The sequence below is a fragment of the Aquila chrysaetos genome, chromosome 1 (genome assembly GCF_900496995.4).
Source record: "Aquila chrysaetos chrysaetos chromosome 1, bAquChr1.4, whole genome shotgun sequence".
NCBI classification, from domain to species: domain Eukaryota; kingdom Metazoa; phylum Chordata; class Aves; order Accipitriformes; family Accipitridae; genus Aquila; species Aquila chrysaetos.
Window position 1 is genome coordinate 13,608,478 of NC_044004.1, and position 21,654 is coordinate 13,630,131.

At 40.1% G+C, this 21,654-nt stretch overlaps 1 protein-coding gene across 1 annotated transcript in view; it reads left to right on the forward strand.

Annotated features, from left to right (window-relative positions):
* C1H4orf50 (chromosome 1 C4orf50 homolog) overlaps positions 1 to 21,654 on the forward strand; it is an 84,262-nt gene that overhangs the window by 29,614 nt on the left and 32,994 nt on the right. The window contains exons 13-15 of the mRNA XM_041123147.1: positions 3,601 to 3,843; positions 4,970 to 5,380; positions 21,466 to 21,590. Coding sequence (XP_040979081.1) covers positions 3,601 to 3,843; positions 4,970 to 5,359 — 633 coding nt within the window. The 3' untranslated portion in view covers positions 5,360 to 5,380; positions 21,466 to 21,590. The remainder of the gene's footprint in view (positions 1 to 3,600; positions 3,844 to 4,969; positions 5,381 to 21,465; positions 21,591 to 21,654) is intronic.

A 21,654-nucleotide genomic window follows, 5' to 3' on the forward strand; every position in this document is an offset into this window, starting at 1 on the left:
TCAGCGTGTTATCAACATTATTCTCACACTAAATCCAAAAACCACTGTACCAGCTACTAGGAAGAAAATTAACTCTATCCCAGCCAAAACCAGCACAACTGAAGGGTATAAAATACATATTAAAAATAGTTAAAGGCAGTCTGGCCTTCCCAGTGAAATAACTGATAAAACTGTTCAATAATTATGTAAACAGCTGTTTGTGCAGAAGGTATCTCACGAATTTGTGATGGCTGAGGAGATGGTACCTACTCAAGGGTAGTGTCATTTTAAAGTAAAATTGGATTTGATTGACAAAGATTTAGATCCGTTTCCTCACTGCGTACATAACACAGACATTTTAGCAGTGTTTTTTGCTCTAATTCATGGGCAACAGCGTGCATTTGTCTAGAACAGAAAATGCGAGTAACAGCCATGATTAAAAAAAGAAAAGCTTTAAAACCTAACCTTCCTTTATTTTCTGATATATGTTAGAATTTAGATTAAGATAAAATGTGCAATTAAAAATATCCAGATGAATTAAAACATTTTATTCTTATCTCTGACACCACTGTCTTTTTAGTTTTGTAATGTTGGGGGAAAGTGATGGGTTTTGTTTTTAATGTCAATCCTTTCTAGAACTTGGCATTATGCAAGTTTACACTTCTTTTAACTTTGGTGGAATATCACAGTATTTTAATTTCTTCCTAGGTGGAGTAGTTTGTGGAAGCTTGAGAGGAAAACAAAAACTATCAAAGAAAACCAGAATCAATATTGTAAAAAAACACAGCAAAAACCCAAACAAACTTAATGTCTGGGCATTTAGACAAAATGCAGAATTTTTGCTTAGATACATCCATAGCGCTATAGAAAATATGATTTTTAGTGTTTCACAGAGTCTTATGAAACACTGAAGATGAGCCCTTTTGAGAGAATCATACCAACTTTCAAATACAGCGCAGACCATGTGGTGAAAACTTCGTCAGTGTAGTAGCAGCTTCACTCATCAGGGTTTGCTTTAACCCACCTTTCTAATGAGTTTCACTACTTTGTCTGCAGCAGAATTTGGTAATCCCAAGAGGCAAAAGAGTTTGTGCATTGAACAGTTGAAGGAAAGGAAGAACCCTGCAAGGAGGTTATTTTTCTAGAAATGAAATATGCCAGTGTCACGGCTTTGACTTGGTGCTGTGCTTTTTCTGGTATGAGCCAGCTCTCCTGCCTACAAGGGTGACAGTGATTTGCCTTTGCATGGGTCATTGCACTCCAGAACTTGTTCTGCTCCTGCTGACTCTCATCTATCACCAGGGATGCCTCTAACTGTGCTTCCTGTAGTGAGGAAACTCTCATCAAATAATTTTAGATCCAGTCTCTTCATGCCTCAAAACATTTCAGGGCTGCCCTTTGTAACCCCTCCATCGCTTTCAGCCAGGCAGCATTTTTTGTGAGTGCTGGGGAGAGATACTGCACTCATAACCTTGGTTAAAAACCAAGGACTTCTGAAGCTGCCTTTGGCTTCTGTGTTTACAGGGGAACATCCAAATGTATGGCTTTCACTTTCCAACTGATCTATGCCTGTGATGCTAGGATATGATGGCGTATTCGTGCCACCCTACCTAAATAAATGCTGTGTCCAGATAGTGTCACAGACTCCCTCTGTAATCAGTGTAGAGAAAGTAAGTCTTTTAGGGAAGAGCAGCAATCTAAATTATGTGCCCAAAGTTGGTCAATATGACTGGTCCTTCAGTTCCTGGATGTCACCGTCTTGTTCCCTGGCCTGTTGGTCAGCCTAAAGTAAATGACCCAGGTGGTAGCTCCTCCTGGGGAGTGTCTCAGCTGGCCAAACATGCTTGTGTTTGGCACTTTAACGGGACCGATGGCCAGAATTTGGCAGCATTGGTTCCCTCCTCTCATGGTGGGGAGCCAAAAACAGAAGGTGAAATGGGGTCAAAGGCAGGATTCATCGCTTGTGTTTACCACTCATGTTTTCTTATGCGGTGTATCTTGGGGAAGGGTCTGTCCTGCAGCACAGCGGGTCTAGAGATGGACAGGCACAGCCCACCCTCCTGCCCTGCGAGTGGAATACCAGTGTGTTGGTGTACTTAAGAATCATAAGACACATGCTTCAGGGAGCCCATGAGCTTTGAGGGTCACTTTGCAAACAGGAGATGAGAGCAATGAGCTTTTCAATGTCTGGCTAGCTTGTACATGTCAACAGCTGGGATTCAGTGTCACTTCAAAAGCTATGGGACAGTATGGCACCACTGATACCCATGTGCTTTAACCCTGGCATCAGAGCTGCTCTTGAACTGCTTGCAAGCAGCATGTTTCTCCTAAAGCACCACAGTGATCACTCCTGCAAGACGGTGAAACTTCTCTTGGCAGTGGCAAGAGCTTACACACCGTATATTCTTCTTCATGCCGTAATAGAATTATATTTTAATGCATGGGCTTGCCAATAAATGCTCATCTTTTGGGGGGGACATTCCAGAGCAAACTTACACCACTATGGCATTTCAGAATCCTTTGATTTTTGTTTTTTTTTTTTTTAATGGACACAAGTGATGTAGCTAACACTCATTAAAGATGTACAGACCTAACCCAATATATTATTTTAAGTAAAATGTGTTTTATATTAAGTAACCATTCCTGACCTTGCATATTTATAGTATTTGCATTTCTGGAGCTTTTGCAAGAGGGCTAATGGCAATGAGGTGATAACTTGTAATCAGATGTATTAATTCTGGAAATAAATAAATAACTCTTCTTAAAAACCCAAAGGCTGAAACTGTCATTAACAATCTTAAATTTGTTTTTCTGTGCAATTGCAAGAAAAAATGTAACATTGATCCCGTAGCTTTAATAGATTTGTATTTGGATGATAAAATGCTACTGCTCTGTGATAGTCATTCATGTTCAGGGAGATCTTTTCCTGCTTGCAACTGTTATGAAAAGGTGCATAATTAAACAACTGCCGTTTCTCTCTAAATTTGGCTTCAGTTCAGTGAAGGTATTCAAGAAGGATAATGTTTGTTGTGGTGTTAAAGTTGATGTGGAGGTGGAATAAGATCAACTGAATTAATATTATTTTGATTCAGAATAGGAGGGTCTGCATAAGAGTTCATGCAGTTGAACTAATACGCTTTTGATGTCCATTCAGCTTAACTTTCTTGAGCATTCGTAGGTAGACAAACCTGAATTTGTTGTGTAGTGTGGAGTGAGAGAATATGTGTGTGAAAGAATCATGTTGGAAATTTTGAGATTCTTCAAGAGGAGACCTAACATAGGTAATTTTTAAAAATGGTATTTTTTTCTACTTTTTGTCCAGGTTTTCTTAATATCCAGATGCAAATTTTGGCTGTAGTTAAAGCTTGAGATTTTTTTTGTTTCAGGAAAGAGTTGATGAATACAGGATTCTTTTTTAGCCAGATGCAGCAATACTTCACATTTAAAATAACTGGTATATTATCTTTTTTCTTATTTTGGTGAATGTAGTTTATTTATATTTAATTTCTGTGAACACTTATCGTAATGAATTCATCCAAGTGACTTCCACTAATCCAAAATAAACAGCATAGGAAAACTTGATCTAGCTTGAATGTCTTAAAATGGTATTTTCTCTTGCAGATGCTGCCTTCTTCCACAGATATTTCACAGGCCAATGGACAGCCAGAGGATCATGAGATATATGTCAAAGTGAATGGGATGACTGGGTCAATACCTGCAAACTCTCAGCAAAAGGTGGATAGCATCCACACTTCTCGCATCACTCCAAATGTGTTTGCTGGTTCTCCTGTAAAATTAACAAGCCCGGAGAGGATCATAGCCTTGCATCGAGAACTAAGACAAAACCATCGTAAAAATTGCCAGGTCAGTAAAAATTTTCTCGGTTTTAGTTTAGTGATCTATTATTCTTGGCAGTCATTTTATAGATCACATAGATATTTGAATGATTGCTTCCAGAGATGCACAGTTGATTGTTAGTTTAAACAAGCTGAGGATAATAAATGCTTAATGTTTTTCATTATGCATTTTCTTCCCAATTGTTTAGGAATGGCTTGAGGCTTGTATAAATAATTAAAAGGTTTTGTTTTCATCATGGTGTACTCTCTGGTAAAACCATCTTTGAAAATTGTTGGATGTTTAAAAAAAAAAGTTGTTATGTTGATCTTGTCCTACCTTTTTTTTCCTCCAATTCTTTTTTTTTTTTTTTTTTTTTTTTGTGATCCAATTATTCCTGTGCCCTGAAGCTCTTTATAGTAATTTCCATTAACTGCAGGAATCCTGTTAAGAACAGAGCTGATCAATTGCAATTGCATTTGTGACAGTCTGCTGCTAAACTAAACACGCAGGAGATTTCACCCTCTCTGAGACAACGTAACCTCTCCATAATTGTATGGAAACAAAATTCAAGTATGCAATTACTGGAGCCAGTTAGCTAAAGTAGAGACAAATATTACTCTACTGAATTTCCTTTATAATCTTGGATTAAAATAAATGTAATAAAATAAATTAAAGCATAGTTTCTGCTTTTGGCATTAATAGGTGAAAAAAATCATGCAAGATACTGAAATCTCCTTTTAGTTAAGAAATTTATTATACAATGAAATGGTGACTCAGAATTCTGACAACATGTTATTTAGTCCAGGGGATATATGTGACAGTTCAAATGCAGTTTCCTGGTCATTTTCTCTATCACAGTCACATATAAAAAAGATTAATGAAAATATTTCATAAAAGAAAATTATTATGAAGAGCAGAATGCAAGTAGCTCTTTGATTGACCTGGTCTTCGTACACTCAGGGATTATTTTTTTATATATATCACATGAGCCTTAATTAAATCCCGATGAGAGCATGACACAGGCCTACTGTACAATTATACGGGAAGCTACAGCTGAAATCAGCCACAACACACAGAGTGGCCTGTTTCCATATAACACAGACACACACTGGGACATCCAAGGTTATGTTTTCTTTTCTTCTTTCCTCCTCAGATACCTTCAGTTGTCTCCTCCAACTCAAATGCAAAGGCTGACTGCAACCTGCCGATGATCCACGAGGAAGCCCCTTGGCCTCTGCTGTCAAGGGTGAAGGATGCAGTGGTGCCTCCGGAGCGCAGTGCTTTCTGGGCCACGAAGGGGAGGGATCGGTTGTCGAAATGTGATGATGTATTTTGGGGTCAAATAGGAAATCAGCATGCAGGTGCTATTCCCCAGGGAATGAAACAGAAAAATGCCATTATGAATAAGGCATGGCTCTCTAGAGAAAAAACAGATGGCTCAACCTCAGCTACCACAGCAAAAAGCCATTTGTCAGACGTGTTGTCAGCAAGTAATAAAGGTCGAAATCCTGTGGGGAGAAATCAGCTGCACGGGAAAGAATAAAACCTGCAAAAATAAAACAAGGTAAAGCATCTGAGCAATGTGATTTTCCCATCGTTACAAAAGTACTAATCATTTTTTAAAACAAAGGTATTTTACTAGTTAGCATGGCCTAGCAACTAGTTTGAGTTGACTGGAAAATTTACATGAAAAAGAGCTGTCATACTTTTTATGATCAAAATTTCTTAGAACATTTGAGGTCACTGAAACCTATGGATTTTTCAGTAGCCGGGCTGCCTCCCCATTTTTTTTTCACAACTTGTTTATGATTTGCTTTTCTTTTAACTGAGACTGTGAAACAATCTGTTAAATCACTTTTATGTATAACCCATTTCTTCAGTGTGCAGCGGCAAGTTCTGAAAAAATGTCTGCCTTGCATGGCTGTTTCCTCTGGAACTTAAGTAAATGTGGTGTCATGGACTTCCTAGAAACCCATTTTACAGAAATTGGGGATACTTTTGCTGTTACTGTTTCTTTAGTGTCCTGGGATTATTTTTTTTTAGTTCTATCATTTTTTTTGAATAAGTTGACCTACAGCAGGATACTCAATGTATTCCTGCAGGTGGTAGTATCTGTAAAATAGCGTCCTTCAACTGTTACTTTTAAGTAGCAAATTGCAGCTTAATTTGAGTAGTTTTACTTGACACGTTCCCGACCACTTTCCTTAGGTGACCACTTGGGCATCATCAGTACAGTAAGATCTGCATTCAAGGGATGGATGATTCAGACATCACCCTGTGCAGCCAAACCCCTACACCTACAATAGGGAGAAGTGGATGCGGTGCCAGGCCACCTGCGCTAGCACAGCTGTGACAGTGCTTCCTCGTAGTCTGGCTCAGAAATAGTTGTGGTCTGGGCTGCATGAACCATTGATGGATCCTGGTTATGGGAGGGAAAAGTGTGTCTGTGCAGGTGCATGTGTGCACTAATGCCGATTGACTCTGGACAGTTTAACGGAGCGTGGTTGTGAATTCCCCAAAATGCTGATTTGTATGGGCATCCCACCAGAGTTAATACTTTTGGAAAACCTCCATTATTCATATCGCCCAGCTATCTTTATTTGTAATCACTTTTATTAGAAAAATGGCATTTTTAACACACAGTAATACGTGGCACTGTTCCTGTGCTTTTCCTCTGCCTCCACTGATTACCCCAGTTGGTTCACAGTATGTTACTACTTTGTTTGATGCTACTTTTCAGAAGCCAGAAACAAAATGACTGGTTTTGAACAAATATTAATGCACACACTCACACTTTATTGTGGGGAAAAAAATCTTCATTTGCTCAGTAAGACAGCAGTGCAATTGCTTACAGCAGTAACTGAATTGGTCTTTGTCCAACATATCTTTAGAAAATACACACCAGATGCCAAGGGAAATAGCCTCTGGAAGAGATGTCTTGGAGCGCTGTCTAAGCAGAGGAGACACCAGTGAGGTTCCAAAATCTGGGCTTCTGCTTTCATGTGTCTTTCTCTTCTTCCTAATGCCTGGCCAGCACTTCTGAAGACAGATCTACCAGATATCCAGCCACCAGCTGCCTTGTCAAATGTTAGGATATTTTGATGTGCAAAACAACATGTAGATATTTAACATGGTAACATTCATATTGCTAAAATTATGCTTTAAGCATTAGCACTTAGAACTTTTTTGGAGCTTTATCTTGCTGACAGTAAAATACAGGGCCTGGTAGTTTAAGCTGGAGATCAGATCGTAATGCATGAAGTGTGCTAATAATAAGGGTATTAATAATAATACCTTGTGATAATAAGATAATAAGTCTTTGTCATCCTAGTGTATCTATCTACTTTGTGATTGGGACCATAGTAACTTACGAAGAAATCAAGCCTTTCTCAGTCTAGTCCCTTTCTATCAAAGACCGGTGTGGTTTATTTTAAACTATCTGGCTTCATTTTAAGCTAATTAGGTTATTTGGCCCCATTCTTCCTCCTGCTGGAATTAATAATTTTCTGAACAAGGGTTGCAGACACACACAGGTGTAGTTGGGGGAGCAGACACTTGCAAGCATAGTACCTGCACTGAAGTACTGTAGTGCAAAATGGACTCAAGCAATTCCTTCAGGCAAATGGATTCTGTGCTGGCACTTTGTACCTTTGCTTCACAAGTCACAGATTTCAGTTAAAATCCTGTTGCCCCTTGTGTTTTTAATTTTTTTAAGACATCATTCTTCCTACTACAAAGCCTTGTTTAAATATGTGCAGATACCACAGTTATTATTTGGCCAGCTGTTTCAGCTGCTTTTCATTTCTCTTAAGTAAGAATGCAAGATTTTAGACACTACAGTGGAGGAATACTAACAAATTAACAGCAATCCATTTGGAGTGTTGAGTGCAACAGCCTTAGAAAAGGTGGGCCAGCTAAAGGTTTTCTTTTTTGAATGTTCTGTTCCACTCCGTTTTTTTCCACTACTGAATGGGCAAATGAGAAGTGATAGTCAGATTATGCCAAATAATTATGCACTAATTGATGTACAAGAAGATTAGATGATGCATTGCACCATCAGACAAGGTCCTTCAAATTCCTTAAACACAGTCATTTATAGAAACCAGCTCCAAGATGTACAGTGGCAGGCCAGATGGTTTGTATATTGGTGTCCTGCCAAGCTGAGGTCCTTTGGGAGTCTGATCTTGCAGAGTGATTCATTCAGAATAATTAATATTGCCCCTTATTCTGTAAATGATTTGGTATTTTTTTAAATTGAGGGTGATCAGTAGCAATGTGCTTACAGAAAACATCTGAACATTTGACTTGTGTTGAATCACCTGTGATCTGCTTTTTGTCATCATGGACCCTCCCGAGTCAAATGGCATTGTCTGTACTTGACTGGATGATCAGGACACTGGGAGGGAAGCTGGACGACAATGTGCTTCCTACCAGCAGACACTTACTGAGCCTGCTTCCCATTCAGACTCTTCCACTTACAAATACCTTGTTTGAAACAGCACAGAAAACTATTTCCTAGGATCAATAGTTCACATCAAATGGGTGTTTACTAACATATTCAGGTAATATTTGCCCAGTTCTTTTTTTTTCTAGACTTGAACTCCCCAGTACTACAGTCAAAATATCTCATTTTAGCAGCAGTCATCTCTTTTCTCTCTGGTTTTAACAGAAGTATTACTTAGAAATAGAATATAAATGCAATACATGGAAGTAGTAACCTGAAAATGTGCATACTGCTTTTTAAAGGCCATGTGAAAGATAAACTTAAAAAGGAAACTTATGGTGTACCTGAGGCTACAAATGCACTGTAGCCCCTTTGGGGGACAAATTGGAATCTGAAAATCAAAAACCACTGGAAGGAATAGCCATTCTTCTATGCCAGGTGTAAATAAAAAAGAAAAAAAAAAAAAATCCATCACTTTCTTCCAACACTGAACAAGCAGGTTTATGTAATCAAAGAAAACTAATAATTCTCCTGCACTGGTGCTTTATCTGTTTTGCTCTTCTCCGGTAGGAGAGGTCATAAACATAAAATGTAATGCCAGTTTTTATGTTCAGATGAAAAGAAACAGAACACCTGCAATGACAGATCATGCATATTTTAAGAAAGTTCTCTTTAGTCAATGCAATTCTTGTATTAGACTACTCCTTCTATTCCTCTTATTTTTCAGGAAAATAGCATTCATAATATTTAAAAAAATAATAAGTTGCCCTGTATTTTGTCTACACTTACCTGTGCATGCAGTCTCACTTAACTACCAATAATTCATTATGCCAGTTCAAAAGATAAGGTCAGCTGCCAGTTACATTTTAGGAACATCTAAACCAGATATGGTTTAGACAGAATCAGTGGAAGGAACATGGCCTGCATCCCTCTTTGAGAACTGGTCTGCTGGAGAAGGCCTGGAAGGCACTGGAAACTATGGATGACAAAACTCAGTGTCTTTAAAGTAAATGATGCCAATCTCCACTCTAGGTTCTCCTGGAGATTAAACATTTGTAGAAAATGCAGAGGGATTACTTTGGAAGCCTGCCACTCCCCATCTATTGCTTATCTTGTGCTATGAACAGCTTTTGTGCGGGTAGGAGATTTGGGGATCAGATCTGATGCTCAGCCTGTGGTAACTCAGTTCCATGCTCAGGACTGATTATTTGTATGAGTCAGAACAAAACCAAGTTGCCCATGATTAAATTTTCTGTAGTCCTTAATAAGTCCTGATTACATTTTTTGGGTAGCAATTCTGATTTGCAAAAGCACTAATATCTTCTTAGCAAGTGGGATCAGGCCAATGGGGGACATCTGCCCTATAGCAGTTTAGCTCCCCGTTGTCTCTTTTGCTGCTGAAAAACGGGAAGAAAAAAGATCAGTGGTTGTATAACATATTCTCAGTACATTTTTGTCTTGGTTTTATATGCATATACTATTGAACTTTTACTGGGTAGGAGTTAGGCACCACTGGGAAAAATATCAAGCTCCCACAGTGGAAGCGAGACTGACTTGCACCCTTGTTAAAGATCTCTTGAACTGTAGCCACTGTCATATTTGATGCAATATAACATATCTGCCTTTGGAAAGCTCAATGTAGTGTGGCAAGTTCTTGAGAAAAAAAGTTATGACTTGTGAAGTAAGCAGCTCTTAAAAAGAAGAGAAAAAATAAAAAGGAAGAAGAGAGCTAGAGGATCTTATTACAGATGATGGGTCAGGTTCATCAGGGTGCCCCAGCAGCTCGGTTTCAGTCTGGTGATCCCGAGCAGCTGTAAGCCTGGTTTCTCAGGCACTGAAACTGTGTTTATGTTCAAGCCATTAGCGAATCAGGTCAAATATCTAAGGGTGGAGAGAGAGTTCTTTTTTTGGTGGGTTATTGGGAACATTTAATCAACAATTACTCAGAAATTAAGATGTTATCTGTTCTGCCTAGTCACTGCATTTTTGGTCACGGTGTGAGAACATGAAGCAGAGTAAAGGGGAATTTCAGTAAAGGATTCCTTGAGTTTGCTTGGGTTGGACTTGTATTAATTGTATTTGGACAAGAGTGAGAAGCTTTGCAGTGCCATGGCCTCAGCATATGGCTGTCTGGCAAAGCCTTCTTTAAGTGGGAAGCTCCTGGAGCACATTGTCGATTTTTGTAACGTGGCTCTGAGGCCAAAAGTCACGAGCGATTCTTTCTCACCCTTAGTGAAAGCCGCAGCTAGAAAAGGAGGACATGGCCGTCTCTTATTGCCCTCCCTTGCCCCCACCATCTGCTGGGTGCTGCCTCTCTGCTTTCCCATCTGTGGGCTGGGGACTGTCTCTCAGCAGCCACATCTTTGTTTCCAGCTGGCTGCAGACAGTCCCTTCTGGTGAATGGGCTTTAAAATCTAAGGGTGAGGCTGCCTAGCCGGAGGGTACCGATGGTTTGTGCCTGTTTGCGCAGGGAGCGTTGCTTGGGGGGCACAAGGCTGTTCTTGACTCTCAGAGGGGCTGATTTGTAGGGGAAACTGCACTCCATCGTGTAGCTGCTGTGCGGATAGCGGGGGGGCTGGGGTCTGCTCATCTCTGCCACCCTTACAATTTTACATGCCTTTTCTGTGCTGGATACGATCACCAAGATGATGTGGCTTCTGAATGAACAGTTAATTAGAGACCTTTTGTGGATGATGGATCTTTTGCAAATGGCAGTTTATGGATGAGCAGGCAGGTTGTTTGATGTACGAGAGCCGGGCAGAAATAAATAACAAATCTACTTTATATGGCTCCTATATGATCTGGATGCCTCATCATTTTGCAAGGCAGAAATATACTTTGTGTACCCTATAGCTGGTGAGCAGAAGTGTAGAGAAGCCGAGGTCCAACTAAAGAGCTTTAATTAAGAGCACACTGAGCGTTATCAACAGTAAATTAAGACATTGTCTCATGGAGGACAATTCCTAAGTCTGAGCTGCAAGGTAGAGGTCTTGGTCATGTATTTTTTTATGATGGCTGCAGAGGTTTTCATCCCCTAATTTACCTCTCATAGCTCATCATGGCCCCATTGTCCCCTGTCCACAAATAGAAATTGCCGTCTCCTCAAACCTGTCAGTGTGGCTGCTCAAGTCATAAATCCCTGAAATCATTTCTGTCAAAATGAACCTGCTAAAGAGCAGATGACCACAGAAGGAGCTCTGCAAAAAATTCTGGCGGTGTGTGGCAGGTGGATGGCCCTGAGTGAGTGTTTGTTGTGGTTTAACCCCAGCCGGCAACTAAGCATCACACAGCCACTTGCTCACTCCCCTTCCCGCAGTGCGATGGAGGAGGCAATCGGGAGAGTAAAAGTGAGAAAACTTGTGGATTGAGATAAAGACAGTTTAATAGGACAGCAAAAGAAGAGAAAATAATAATAATAATGATAAAAGAATATACAAAACAAGGGATGCACAACCCAATTGCTTACCATCTGCTGACTGATGCCCAGCCCATCCCCGAGCAGCGATCGCTGCCCCCAGCCAACTCTCCCCCAGTTTATATACTGGGCATGACATCACATGGTATGGAATGCCCCTTTGGCCAGTTTGGGTCAGCTGTCCTGGCTGTGTCCCCTCCCGACTTCTTGTGCCCCTCCAGCCTTCTCGCTGGCTGGGCATGAGAAGCTGAAAAATCCTTGACTTGATGTAAGCACTACTTAGCAACAATTAAAACATCAGTGTGTTACCAACATTATTCTCATACTAAATCCAAAACATGACACTATCCCAGCTACTAGGAAGAAAATTAACTCTATCCCAGCTGAAACCAGGACAGTGTTGGAGAGGGTATTGGGGACAAATAACCTCTTTAGGTATTTGAAACCTAAGAAACGAAGCTGCAACTGGTGTGGACGAGTATCCCAGTGTGTTAGGTGGTCTGAATTGGGTTCAGAACAGAAAGTACATTGTGTGATGATGCTTAGGAGAGCCAGAAAAAATCACTGGTTGTTATATCTGACATCTGCATCTTTTTGAGAACAGCACATTCCTGTAGTCCCCCTTTTAGATGTCTCTGTAAGACTGGGATTTGCACTGACTTTTGCATGTGGACAGACAATTGACTCAACATTTCCTGGCTCTTCTCGAGTGACATGACATCTTTACTAGGCTACAGAATTGAGCTCTTTATTGCTTACAGCTCAGCCAACACTGCAGACCTTTACAGCAGTGACTGTCAGATGTCTGTCTCCCAGGCAGGGAATTTGTTATCATGTGTTTAGGAACTAAGCTTAATTCAAGCTCTAGGGAGTGAGATTCCTTGGAACATGTATAAGTCTGAGTTAGTCTCCTGGGGTCCCTGACAGTCATGAAGAGAAATCAGCACTTGATCTAGAGGACAGGATTCATCTCATCGTAATGTAGGTCTAAAATAGGCAAGATGATCTGCACTCTAGAGGTGCCTTTTCAACTCGCTGACTATAAAGATGAGTGGAGGGGGACTGCCTCAGATGTCAAGTCTACACTGCAGAAGAAAGAGAAGGTGATTCTCACCCAGATTAGTTTAGTAGTAAATGTGACCAAGGTCATATGGGACCTGGTTGTGGTGATCTGGTAGTGCCTAGCAGGACAAAGACTTGAAATCTTCCTCCTGTGTCCTAGATGACTGCTCTGAACACCAGACTAGCCTTCTCATAAGAGATAACGGGCATTAACACTTGGGAACCTCTTTTTTGTGTTGTTCTAGCTCTTTCTTGAAAGTTCTGCCTGAAGACATTTCCTTAACTATATAGTTTTGTCTTAATTTATAGTCACCAACTCTGTTGGATTCACTGTAAGACATTTAGGTACCAGTTTATAAATACATTAAATAGGAAATAAAATGTGTGTGTAGATCTGAAGCCTTGTTGACCTGACAAATTCTCCTGAGGCCCTGGGAGATCAGAGGCAGCATTCATCAAATGAGGCATTGAGCATATGCTGGGTCTAGTCCTAATACTCTGGAGCTTTTGCATAAAAATAAGCTGGATTCACTCTTCTTCATCTGTGAACTGCGCGCTCCTCTTTAGTTGTACCTGCTTCCCTTTGAATAGTGTAAAATAGGACAATGCAGAAGAGGGCAACAACTTATAAAACAGTGTTTTCAAACACATGGATTCAGCCTGAGCTGTGGAGAGTTTTCTTCAGTGGATTAGTACCTGCAGTGCTGCCATTCTCATGGGAAATCACGTAAGCACATGTGTTTCCTTTAGAGGGCTTCTGACCTCTTTTGTGTTCTTCCTAATTTCTGTGTCCTAAGTAAGGTGATATTAAAACAAATCCTTGTTGGTATGCTTCCTTGGGAGCTTTACAGAGTGTAAAGGTGGGAAGTAGTTTCTGCTGCTCCTCAATTAAAAGCAATCGCTTAAATTCCTGCAAGTCTCCAGAAGATGATGTGTCTGCTAAGAAAGAGCGCTGCCCTTTGCACTGGCAAACCGGATGCTGGGGAGAGAATAATGTGATTGTCAAGACACATCTTTCAGTTTAATAAACCATTTTGAGAAGGCGGCTCTGCCTCAGTTTAATAATAGTCCTTGAAGTAAAAATTCTAAACTCTATCATGAAAATAAACACTCCTTTTGTATTTTGAAATAAACCTACTTTCTTCTGCAGTGCTGAGGTACATTGTAAATTAAGCCTTTTATAGACAAATGGGATATGAATAAGACAATTGCCTTAGCAGTTTTATTAGGAGTAATAACTTCTGTTGTGGATAAGTCTGACCCTTTTTGAATGTAAAAACATTCATATTTTATTTCCTAGCCTACCTTTTCCCTCAGAAGAGGTTGTCTTGTCTGTAAGACTTATTTGAAATGTCACGATATATGTCCTACTATGAATTACCTCTTTTGAGCTCTCAGTTGAACAGAGGTTGTAGCAATATATTGTTTTGTGCATCTCAGCTGGATACTCTGGAAGCTTAACATCGGGGGCTCCTTCCTGCTCTGGAATGATTATTTTGGGACCAATTACCAAGTCACAGTGTTGTACAAAATGTCTGATTCTGCTTGCTAGTATCCTCATTGATTATCAGTAGAAGGAACTGCATTTCCATCTGTGTGCTTTACATTGGGACCCCAATGCTTAGGGGTCTCGCCTCCCTTCTGTCCCTTGGCGGAGAGTTTATACTGCTCCCACACTCCGTGCGCCCAGTGTGTTTTCCCTTGGCAGCAAAGTCATTACATCCCCAGCCATCACAAAGCTGACACCCATCCATCGACACTCAACGAGAATAAAACAACAGTCACAGACCTCAGGCCCTGGGAGCTGCACTGCTGCCTTGTGCACGTGAAGCTGTGGGATCCTTGGTATTTTGGGATTGCTGCAGCTGAACTCTGTGTTATCTGTTAATGACCACACCATTAAAAAATCAATTTCTAATTTATTGCCTAATTTATAGGACCACCTGATAGACCTATGACACAAGCTGAACTCATGCTTAATGACTAATGTGAAATAAAAGGTAGTGTTACATGGCCCAGTTAAATTAGATGCTCTTGATCTAATCCTGTCATTCAGCCACAGCTGTTAACAATTTTATGTCCTCATACAAGACTGTACCTGTGCTGCTCTAGGTTTTCAGGCTAAAAGAAAATCATATTATAACAAAAAATATAGCCAGAGCATTTATAACTCAATAGGATAGGAGATAAACATCCATAAACATAATCAGAGATTTATAGGAGGATATGCTTAAACTAATATGTTTTTACCACATAAAATGTTATGGAGATTTTTCAAAGTCAGAAGAAAGAATTGGGTATCTGGATTTCATTGCCTTTCCCTTTTAGTCGGTAATGAACTCCTCTTTTGTCTTTGAAAATGTCCCCTAAATTATTGAATTTGATTATACACACCATATATAATCATACAGGGCTAAAGATGAGGATTCTTTGTGATTTTTAAATTTCATTTTTAACCAGTGCAAATTTCTAATTGAAATATTTACCCATGGGAGAGTACAAATAAAAGTAGCTGAAGAACCTCTAGGTGTTTTCACTGGGACTTGATAACATTCACCTTTGTAAAAGCTGGCAAGCGATAGGACTGTTGAAAAGGCTTTTTGTCACCCTGGACATCAGAAAGCAGCTGCAGAGTTGATTGCTGCACTACAAGGACAGTGTTAATCTTCACGTGTTGGACTTAATGGGAATTAACAGATTCCAGAGATCTTAAATGAACTTCACATTAGGAAGGACACTTTTCTTCTCCCCCATTTGGTGTGACAAGATCAATATCTCATCAGGGAAACCTTCAATACAGAATGTTTTCAATGAGTATATGATAAATAATATTCTCTTGACTCCATTTGGGCTATAGGAAAAAGAGTTTTCCTGGTATAATGAGTCATAAGTAGAACAAAGATCATTTGGGAATAAAATGTAGCTGTTTGATCCATTTGATAATTTCCATCTGGATGGCATTTGCTTCCCTCGGTAAAGGGAACAGGAGCTGTCTATTTCTAGGCAATCTGTTCAGTTTCTTTCATGGAAAAGGGCAGTTTAGCTATTCCTTCCATATGGGCATACATTACTACTTCTAACAAACATGTTGTTCATCTTTCATTTTATTTAGACCGTCTAAGAAGTCTTAATTCCCGGGTGGGTTGGGATGGGCATTGAATATCCTCTTCCCCCCCTCCAGAAATCAATAAGGGAGGGGAAAGATCCCCATTATTCTGTATAGACAGGTGCTAGTTAATTTACTAAAACAAAAGAAACTTTGCTTAAGGGAGCAGAAAGCAAGATAGCTGTAAGGATATCAGAATAATCATTGTTCCTCTGGGCCTGACAATGCTGGAGCAATACAGGTCTGCAAGAGTGGCTCCCCGCTATCATGGGATCTGAGTCATGCAATCTCTGTCATAAATTAAGCAAGTTCTACCTCAGGATTCCCCTTGTAGAACAGTAAAGTATTCTAAACATTAAAAGAATCATTATAATTCTAATGTCGTCTTGGCTAACCAAAGTACACCGAAGTTTTCTTAGTACAATGGGTGACGCTGGTCAATGCTGCATTTTTGCCACTGCCCTGGGACTACTGGATCTTGTGCATTGTTAGCAGTTTTTTCCTATTTGTGTTTTTTTTGTCTGTGGCAGCCTGGGCCCTTTGATTAGTTTTCAAGAAGACTCATGTATCAGAGGGGGATGTCAGAGCTGCTCCACTGGCATCCTGGGTGGGCAGCCAGGTCTGGACCCTGCTCCCCTCGCTGAGCACAGTCATTCCGGTGTGAATCCCTGTTGCCCAAAATGTCCTGAGGTACCCGAGTGCAATAATAGTGTACATAGGCACTGGTCCTTTGCCCTTGGATACTTTTATTTGAAAAGCAATTCTGTCCTCTGTGTCATAATTTTTTTGGAAGTGCTGGTGTCTAAAACCTTTGAAAAAGTACTGAAATCTCTTCCTAATAACCCTGTGCATAAAAGCAGGAAGGAGCAGTAGGAATTGCTGCTTTGCTGGTTGTAGTTTAAGAGGACAACCCTACTTTCTTTATGAAAAACAAGCTTGGAGTTTCTTCCTTTGGCAAACCCATGTGATGTGGTCCTGCAGAAATGGAGTACTGCGTGACTGCATGGAGCCAAGGAAAGGGGCAAAAATTACGAAAAGGATATGACTCAGTGCCTGGTGGTTTAGGGCCACACCTCCTTCATCCTCTTCTTACTAATAGCCCCTAGATACTGCTTGTTCTCTCTTTCTTGGTTTGGTGTGACTTGCTGGGCTCTTTTAGCAGTGAGTTCCAGTTTTGCTTTACCACACCCAGCATCCCCAGTGGATGCTGCTGTTGTAGATGTGCCCAGGCAGCTTGACTGGAAGTTCATCCACAGAACAGTTCCAACTTAAAACAGTCTTTTGTTGCTGCTACTGATCATCATTTGCTCTATCAGCAAAAGTTGCCACCCCTATATCAGATCCATGAGAGCATGGACAGCTTCCAAACGTGCTAGTTCAGCACCAGAGCTGTGATTTTAGCAGCAATTGCTCCTTAGCATTTTGTACCTGGAATTGTTATTAATTTTCGTATTTATCAAATAGCTGTAAATTGAGACCTCTAGCTTGCAAATACTTGCATGATCTAAAGAAGTCCGTGAAGGATGATTACACTCCAATTTCAGTGGAGGCTTACGCTGATTCAGTTAAAGTTCAGTTAGGGCCTGATTCTCAGAGGACGTCAGTGCCTTGGGAATCACATATTTCAGCAGTGAGTTATGAATTTGGGATTTCAATGCTTAATTTTTTTCCATTGTCCTTGCTAATTGTTGGTAATGTTCAGACTGGACGCAAATAACCTGAGAGAGCAAGCTCTGACTGCTTACGTGGTGGGTTTAAAGTGAGTCCAGGCCATAACACTCCTGTTTGGGATGTGCAATCCAAAAGACAAGCACAATTCCTAACTTCCAGAAAGGACTTTTCTTTTCTTGTTCTGACCTTTAACAATCTGCACCAGTGAACAGAGCCATGTCGCAGGCAGCTGGTAGGAAGGCGCTCAGCTCTTTCGCAGCCTGCATTTTTTGTGCCTCCCCCGTGGGAAGGGGTTTCCCACCAGACCTCACCTGCCAGCTCCCCAAACATGGGTTTTCCTGGCACAGTGAACCCAGTTCTTCTCTCTACTGAGAAGCTCGGAGATTTTTTGTGGTGGGAAATGAAGGATTTAGCCTTAATTCCAGGCTGGCTTGGCTGGCTGTCTCCTTCAGGAGTGCTCCTAAACTCTCGTGGTGACAGGAGGTGATGAAAAAGAGTGTTGGTCAGGTTTCTGGTGACAAGGGTTCTCATTATTCATGAAGTTGAGAAGCCGCAGTGAAATTACTAAGGATTTAAACTTAGCAGGTGACTTGGCTAAAGGTGTTTCTTTCATTCTCACTTTAAAGGAGGTGAAGAGGAAGAGGGCAAAGACGTAAGGGAAGAAATGGTGGAAACAAGAATCTGTCCAGCAGCAGAAGCAGAGGCTGGTGGAAGAAGAGATGAAGTTGTGTTGAGGGGGAAGGACTAGAAAGAAAACAGGCAAACGTGTGTCAGGCAGGACAAAGATTTGAACTTGAATCCCTGCTTTTCAATTCTGATGATTATGTTTTATAAATCTGTATATATTCTTAATTCTTTAGCACATATTTGATTCTTCAGTAAAGCATAGTTAAAGCCAGAAACATTATGATTTGTGGTGAGGGTACAAACAGCTTCCTCCAGCGATGCAGGACTTTTTATGCTGCTAAATTACCCATATTGGAAACACATAATGTAAGTACTCTAATTGCTTGTCTTTCTCCACATTGGTGTTTCCATGGAGCATTTTCAGGTTGTTGAAGGAGCAAAGCACCAGAAATATTCTGTATTGCCTTATGTGTATGTTGCTCACATAGTGATTATAAAGAGAGAAAAAACATTTTTTATCAGATTTCTTATGGGTGCATTTTAAGAAGCAAGTGTCATATGATGCATTAGCCTATTCTTTAAAATAGGAAAAAAAGGAGGGTGCGTGGAGTCTTCTTCTGTTCCCCAGAGTTTCAAGAACTCATGGCTAAGCCAGTTAACGCACACATTTGTCATGTGAAATTCAGTCTCACTGTGCTGGAGGCCTTTGTACCTCCACAGCACACAGCCAGGATTAGAAATCTTCAGGTGGGTTGACTTAGATGGCGAAGCACGTGTGCCCAGTTGCATGGAGCCCAGGTGCTGAAGGACTTCTCGGGGAGGGGAGAGGGAATGGGTCAAAATGAAGAAACAGATGTTGTCTAGGCAGGAATTCCCATTCATTTTGTTTGTTCACCTGGCTGTTGAGGAAAACGCGTGACAACATATGTTTTCAGCTGACAGCCTTTTCGTAAGATTAGCTGTGACAAATGTTCCCACGGAGAGAGCTGATGTTTGTTACTGCTGTGTCACTTCAGTTGCAGTTGTGGATTTTCTTTTTCTCTTCCTCCAAAAATAGCTTTAAATGAGACAGAAGTAGTATCTGGTTAGCTAACACAAATTAAACAGCCAGCTGAGATTTCCTTCCTTTGCCAGAGCCCTTAGAGCTCTCTTTGTGCTCTTTAAGATTTTATCTAGACAGATCATGGCTTTTTCAATCCTGATGGTGTGTGACAGTTGGATCTGGCTAATATCTATGCCCTTAATGAGTTATTAAAGTGGGCAGCATCATTAAGAATTTATTTTCTGTCTTGAAGCCTTTTTTCAGACCTTTTTGTTATGAGACAACAGCAGCTACTGCTGGCAAAAGGATCTTTGCTGGTCCAGAGTCATGGCAGTGCAAGGATTTTGCAAGTTGTGCCTGTGTGGTACCCCCACATGTGTTGACATTGTGGTGTGGACATCCTTTGAGCAATTAAGTTATAGCATTCAAATTATTGATGCAGTTATGTTAGGCATAATTTCCTAAAAATTGTCTTTATTCTTACTTGCAAAGTTACATCCTCATGTATTCTGAAGGCATATACTAGAACACAACTAGTGAAGGCAAATTGTCCAATTGTTCTGTTGTTTCTCGTGCTTAGAGAATGGAAACTTGCTTGTGGATAGAAGGATAGAAATGTGCTTGTGGACAGAAAAGGAAGATCCATAAAAAAATGAGCCAGCAGCTGAAGGCAGATACCTTGGGGAAGAGAAGAGGGCAGATTTGATACTCTCCAGGGCTTCCATCATTTGCTGCTAAAAGACTTCCTGAAGCAGAGCTGGTTTCTATTCATTCAGTGAACCTCAATGGATTTTTCTTCTGTTAGGTTGTCAAGTCTCTCTCGAAGCTGCATAAACTTTTTGTATTTGCAGCATGCCATGGAAAGGAGGTCCACTACTTAATTACATGTTAAGAACCACTTTGTTATGAACCCGTTACCAGTTAGTGCAGCCTGGCCCTTGTCATTCCTGGTTTCCTTCTCCACTTAGATGTACTTTTACCCAAGAATCAGTCTTCACTGTAGAGTGTAAGGTTTGCACAAGAATCTGTCTAGCAAACAGCAGCTTTACTTACTGTTAGCTTTTGGACTCAAATTTCCAAAGCCATTTCAGGCCATATATAGAGTAAACATTTTCGTAAAGTCCTAAAATCTTACTTCTCCAAAATTGTAGACTTTAGTATAAATGGCCACTTACTATTTTTTCTTTCTTTCTAAGTGAAAGAAAATACTCACTGGGCCAATTCCAGCACACAGACAAAATTTTCAGAGGTACAACTAATATTGCAAGCCGTGTTCTTTATCAGAGCTTGTAAGATAAGTCAGGCAATGATAGGTAGTGGGAAGGTACACTAAGTTAGGAAATAAATACCATTTCTCTTCTATTCCAGATAAGTGCTGCTGTTTGAAATGTTTGACATTTATCATGTTGCATCTCGTCTGTATTTTGCACTCTGGAAATCCTCAGCTTCACAAATTATTGTCTCAGGTTACTACAGACCAGGGCAAAGTGAATAGGAAAAAACAGAATGAGAGTCTCTTCTTGTCAACTCTTTAAACCTGTGCATGCACAATTAACATCTTTCTTTGTGCTTCCTCTTCCTTTTTCAGTTGCTACCTGTTCTGAAAGAACTTTTAAAGCCAAAGTCTTTAAGACATATTTCTACCCCAAATGCCCAAATACTCATTCTGCTGTTGAATATTAAGACAGTCAGCCTTTTCTGTTTGAAGTGCTGTTTTTCCTCAGATTCCTGCCTTGAGAATTTCACAGCTATTTTTTCAAATGTTGTCTTTTGTTCCATGCTATACTATTACACCTGCTTCTTTTCATTCACTATTTTGTCTGTTAAATAAAAGTGCCCTTTCATTAAAGTAATTTTACTACCACGTGATCCAATATTTTAATGAAAATTTTATTAAACTGCCTAGCTAAGCCTAGTAGTGACTGAGATGAGTAACTGTTAATGTTTTGCTAATCTCCAAAATATAAAATTAAAAGGGAAATTCACAGTATTGATAAAGAAGTGTTGATAATAGAAAGCTGTGTGCCTGTTGAACCAAAGCATTTAAAGTATGTGCTGAAATTGCATTGTAACTTGAATGCTATATTGGCCAGGGGGTTAACAATTGACTTAATAGTAAGAACTCAGATGAAATGTTGTGCTGAACTGGGGACACTGTTAAATTGACTTTCCTCACTGAAAAAGATAAAAGCTTTAGTGCCTGCATTTATGCTATGTCAGTGATTTGAAAAGCTAATGAAAATAGTATTCTTGCTGTATGGTTTTTTTTGTTTTCTCTCCAGGGATGAGTTTGCCTGTTGGTTTGGTCTACATTGTTAAACAGTGGGGAGAGGCAGCCTGGTGGTTGGTTCAGAGAGATGATGATGAATTAAGATGTTGCAATATGACTTTCATCACAGAATACAAGGTAGGTTCAATATAAATGAATATTTCATGTTTTATCTCAAAAGACATTAAATAAGTTTTATTTA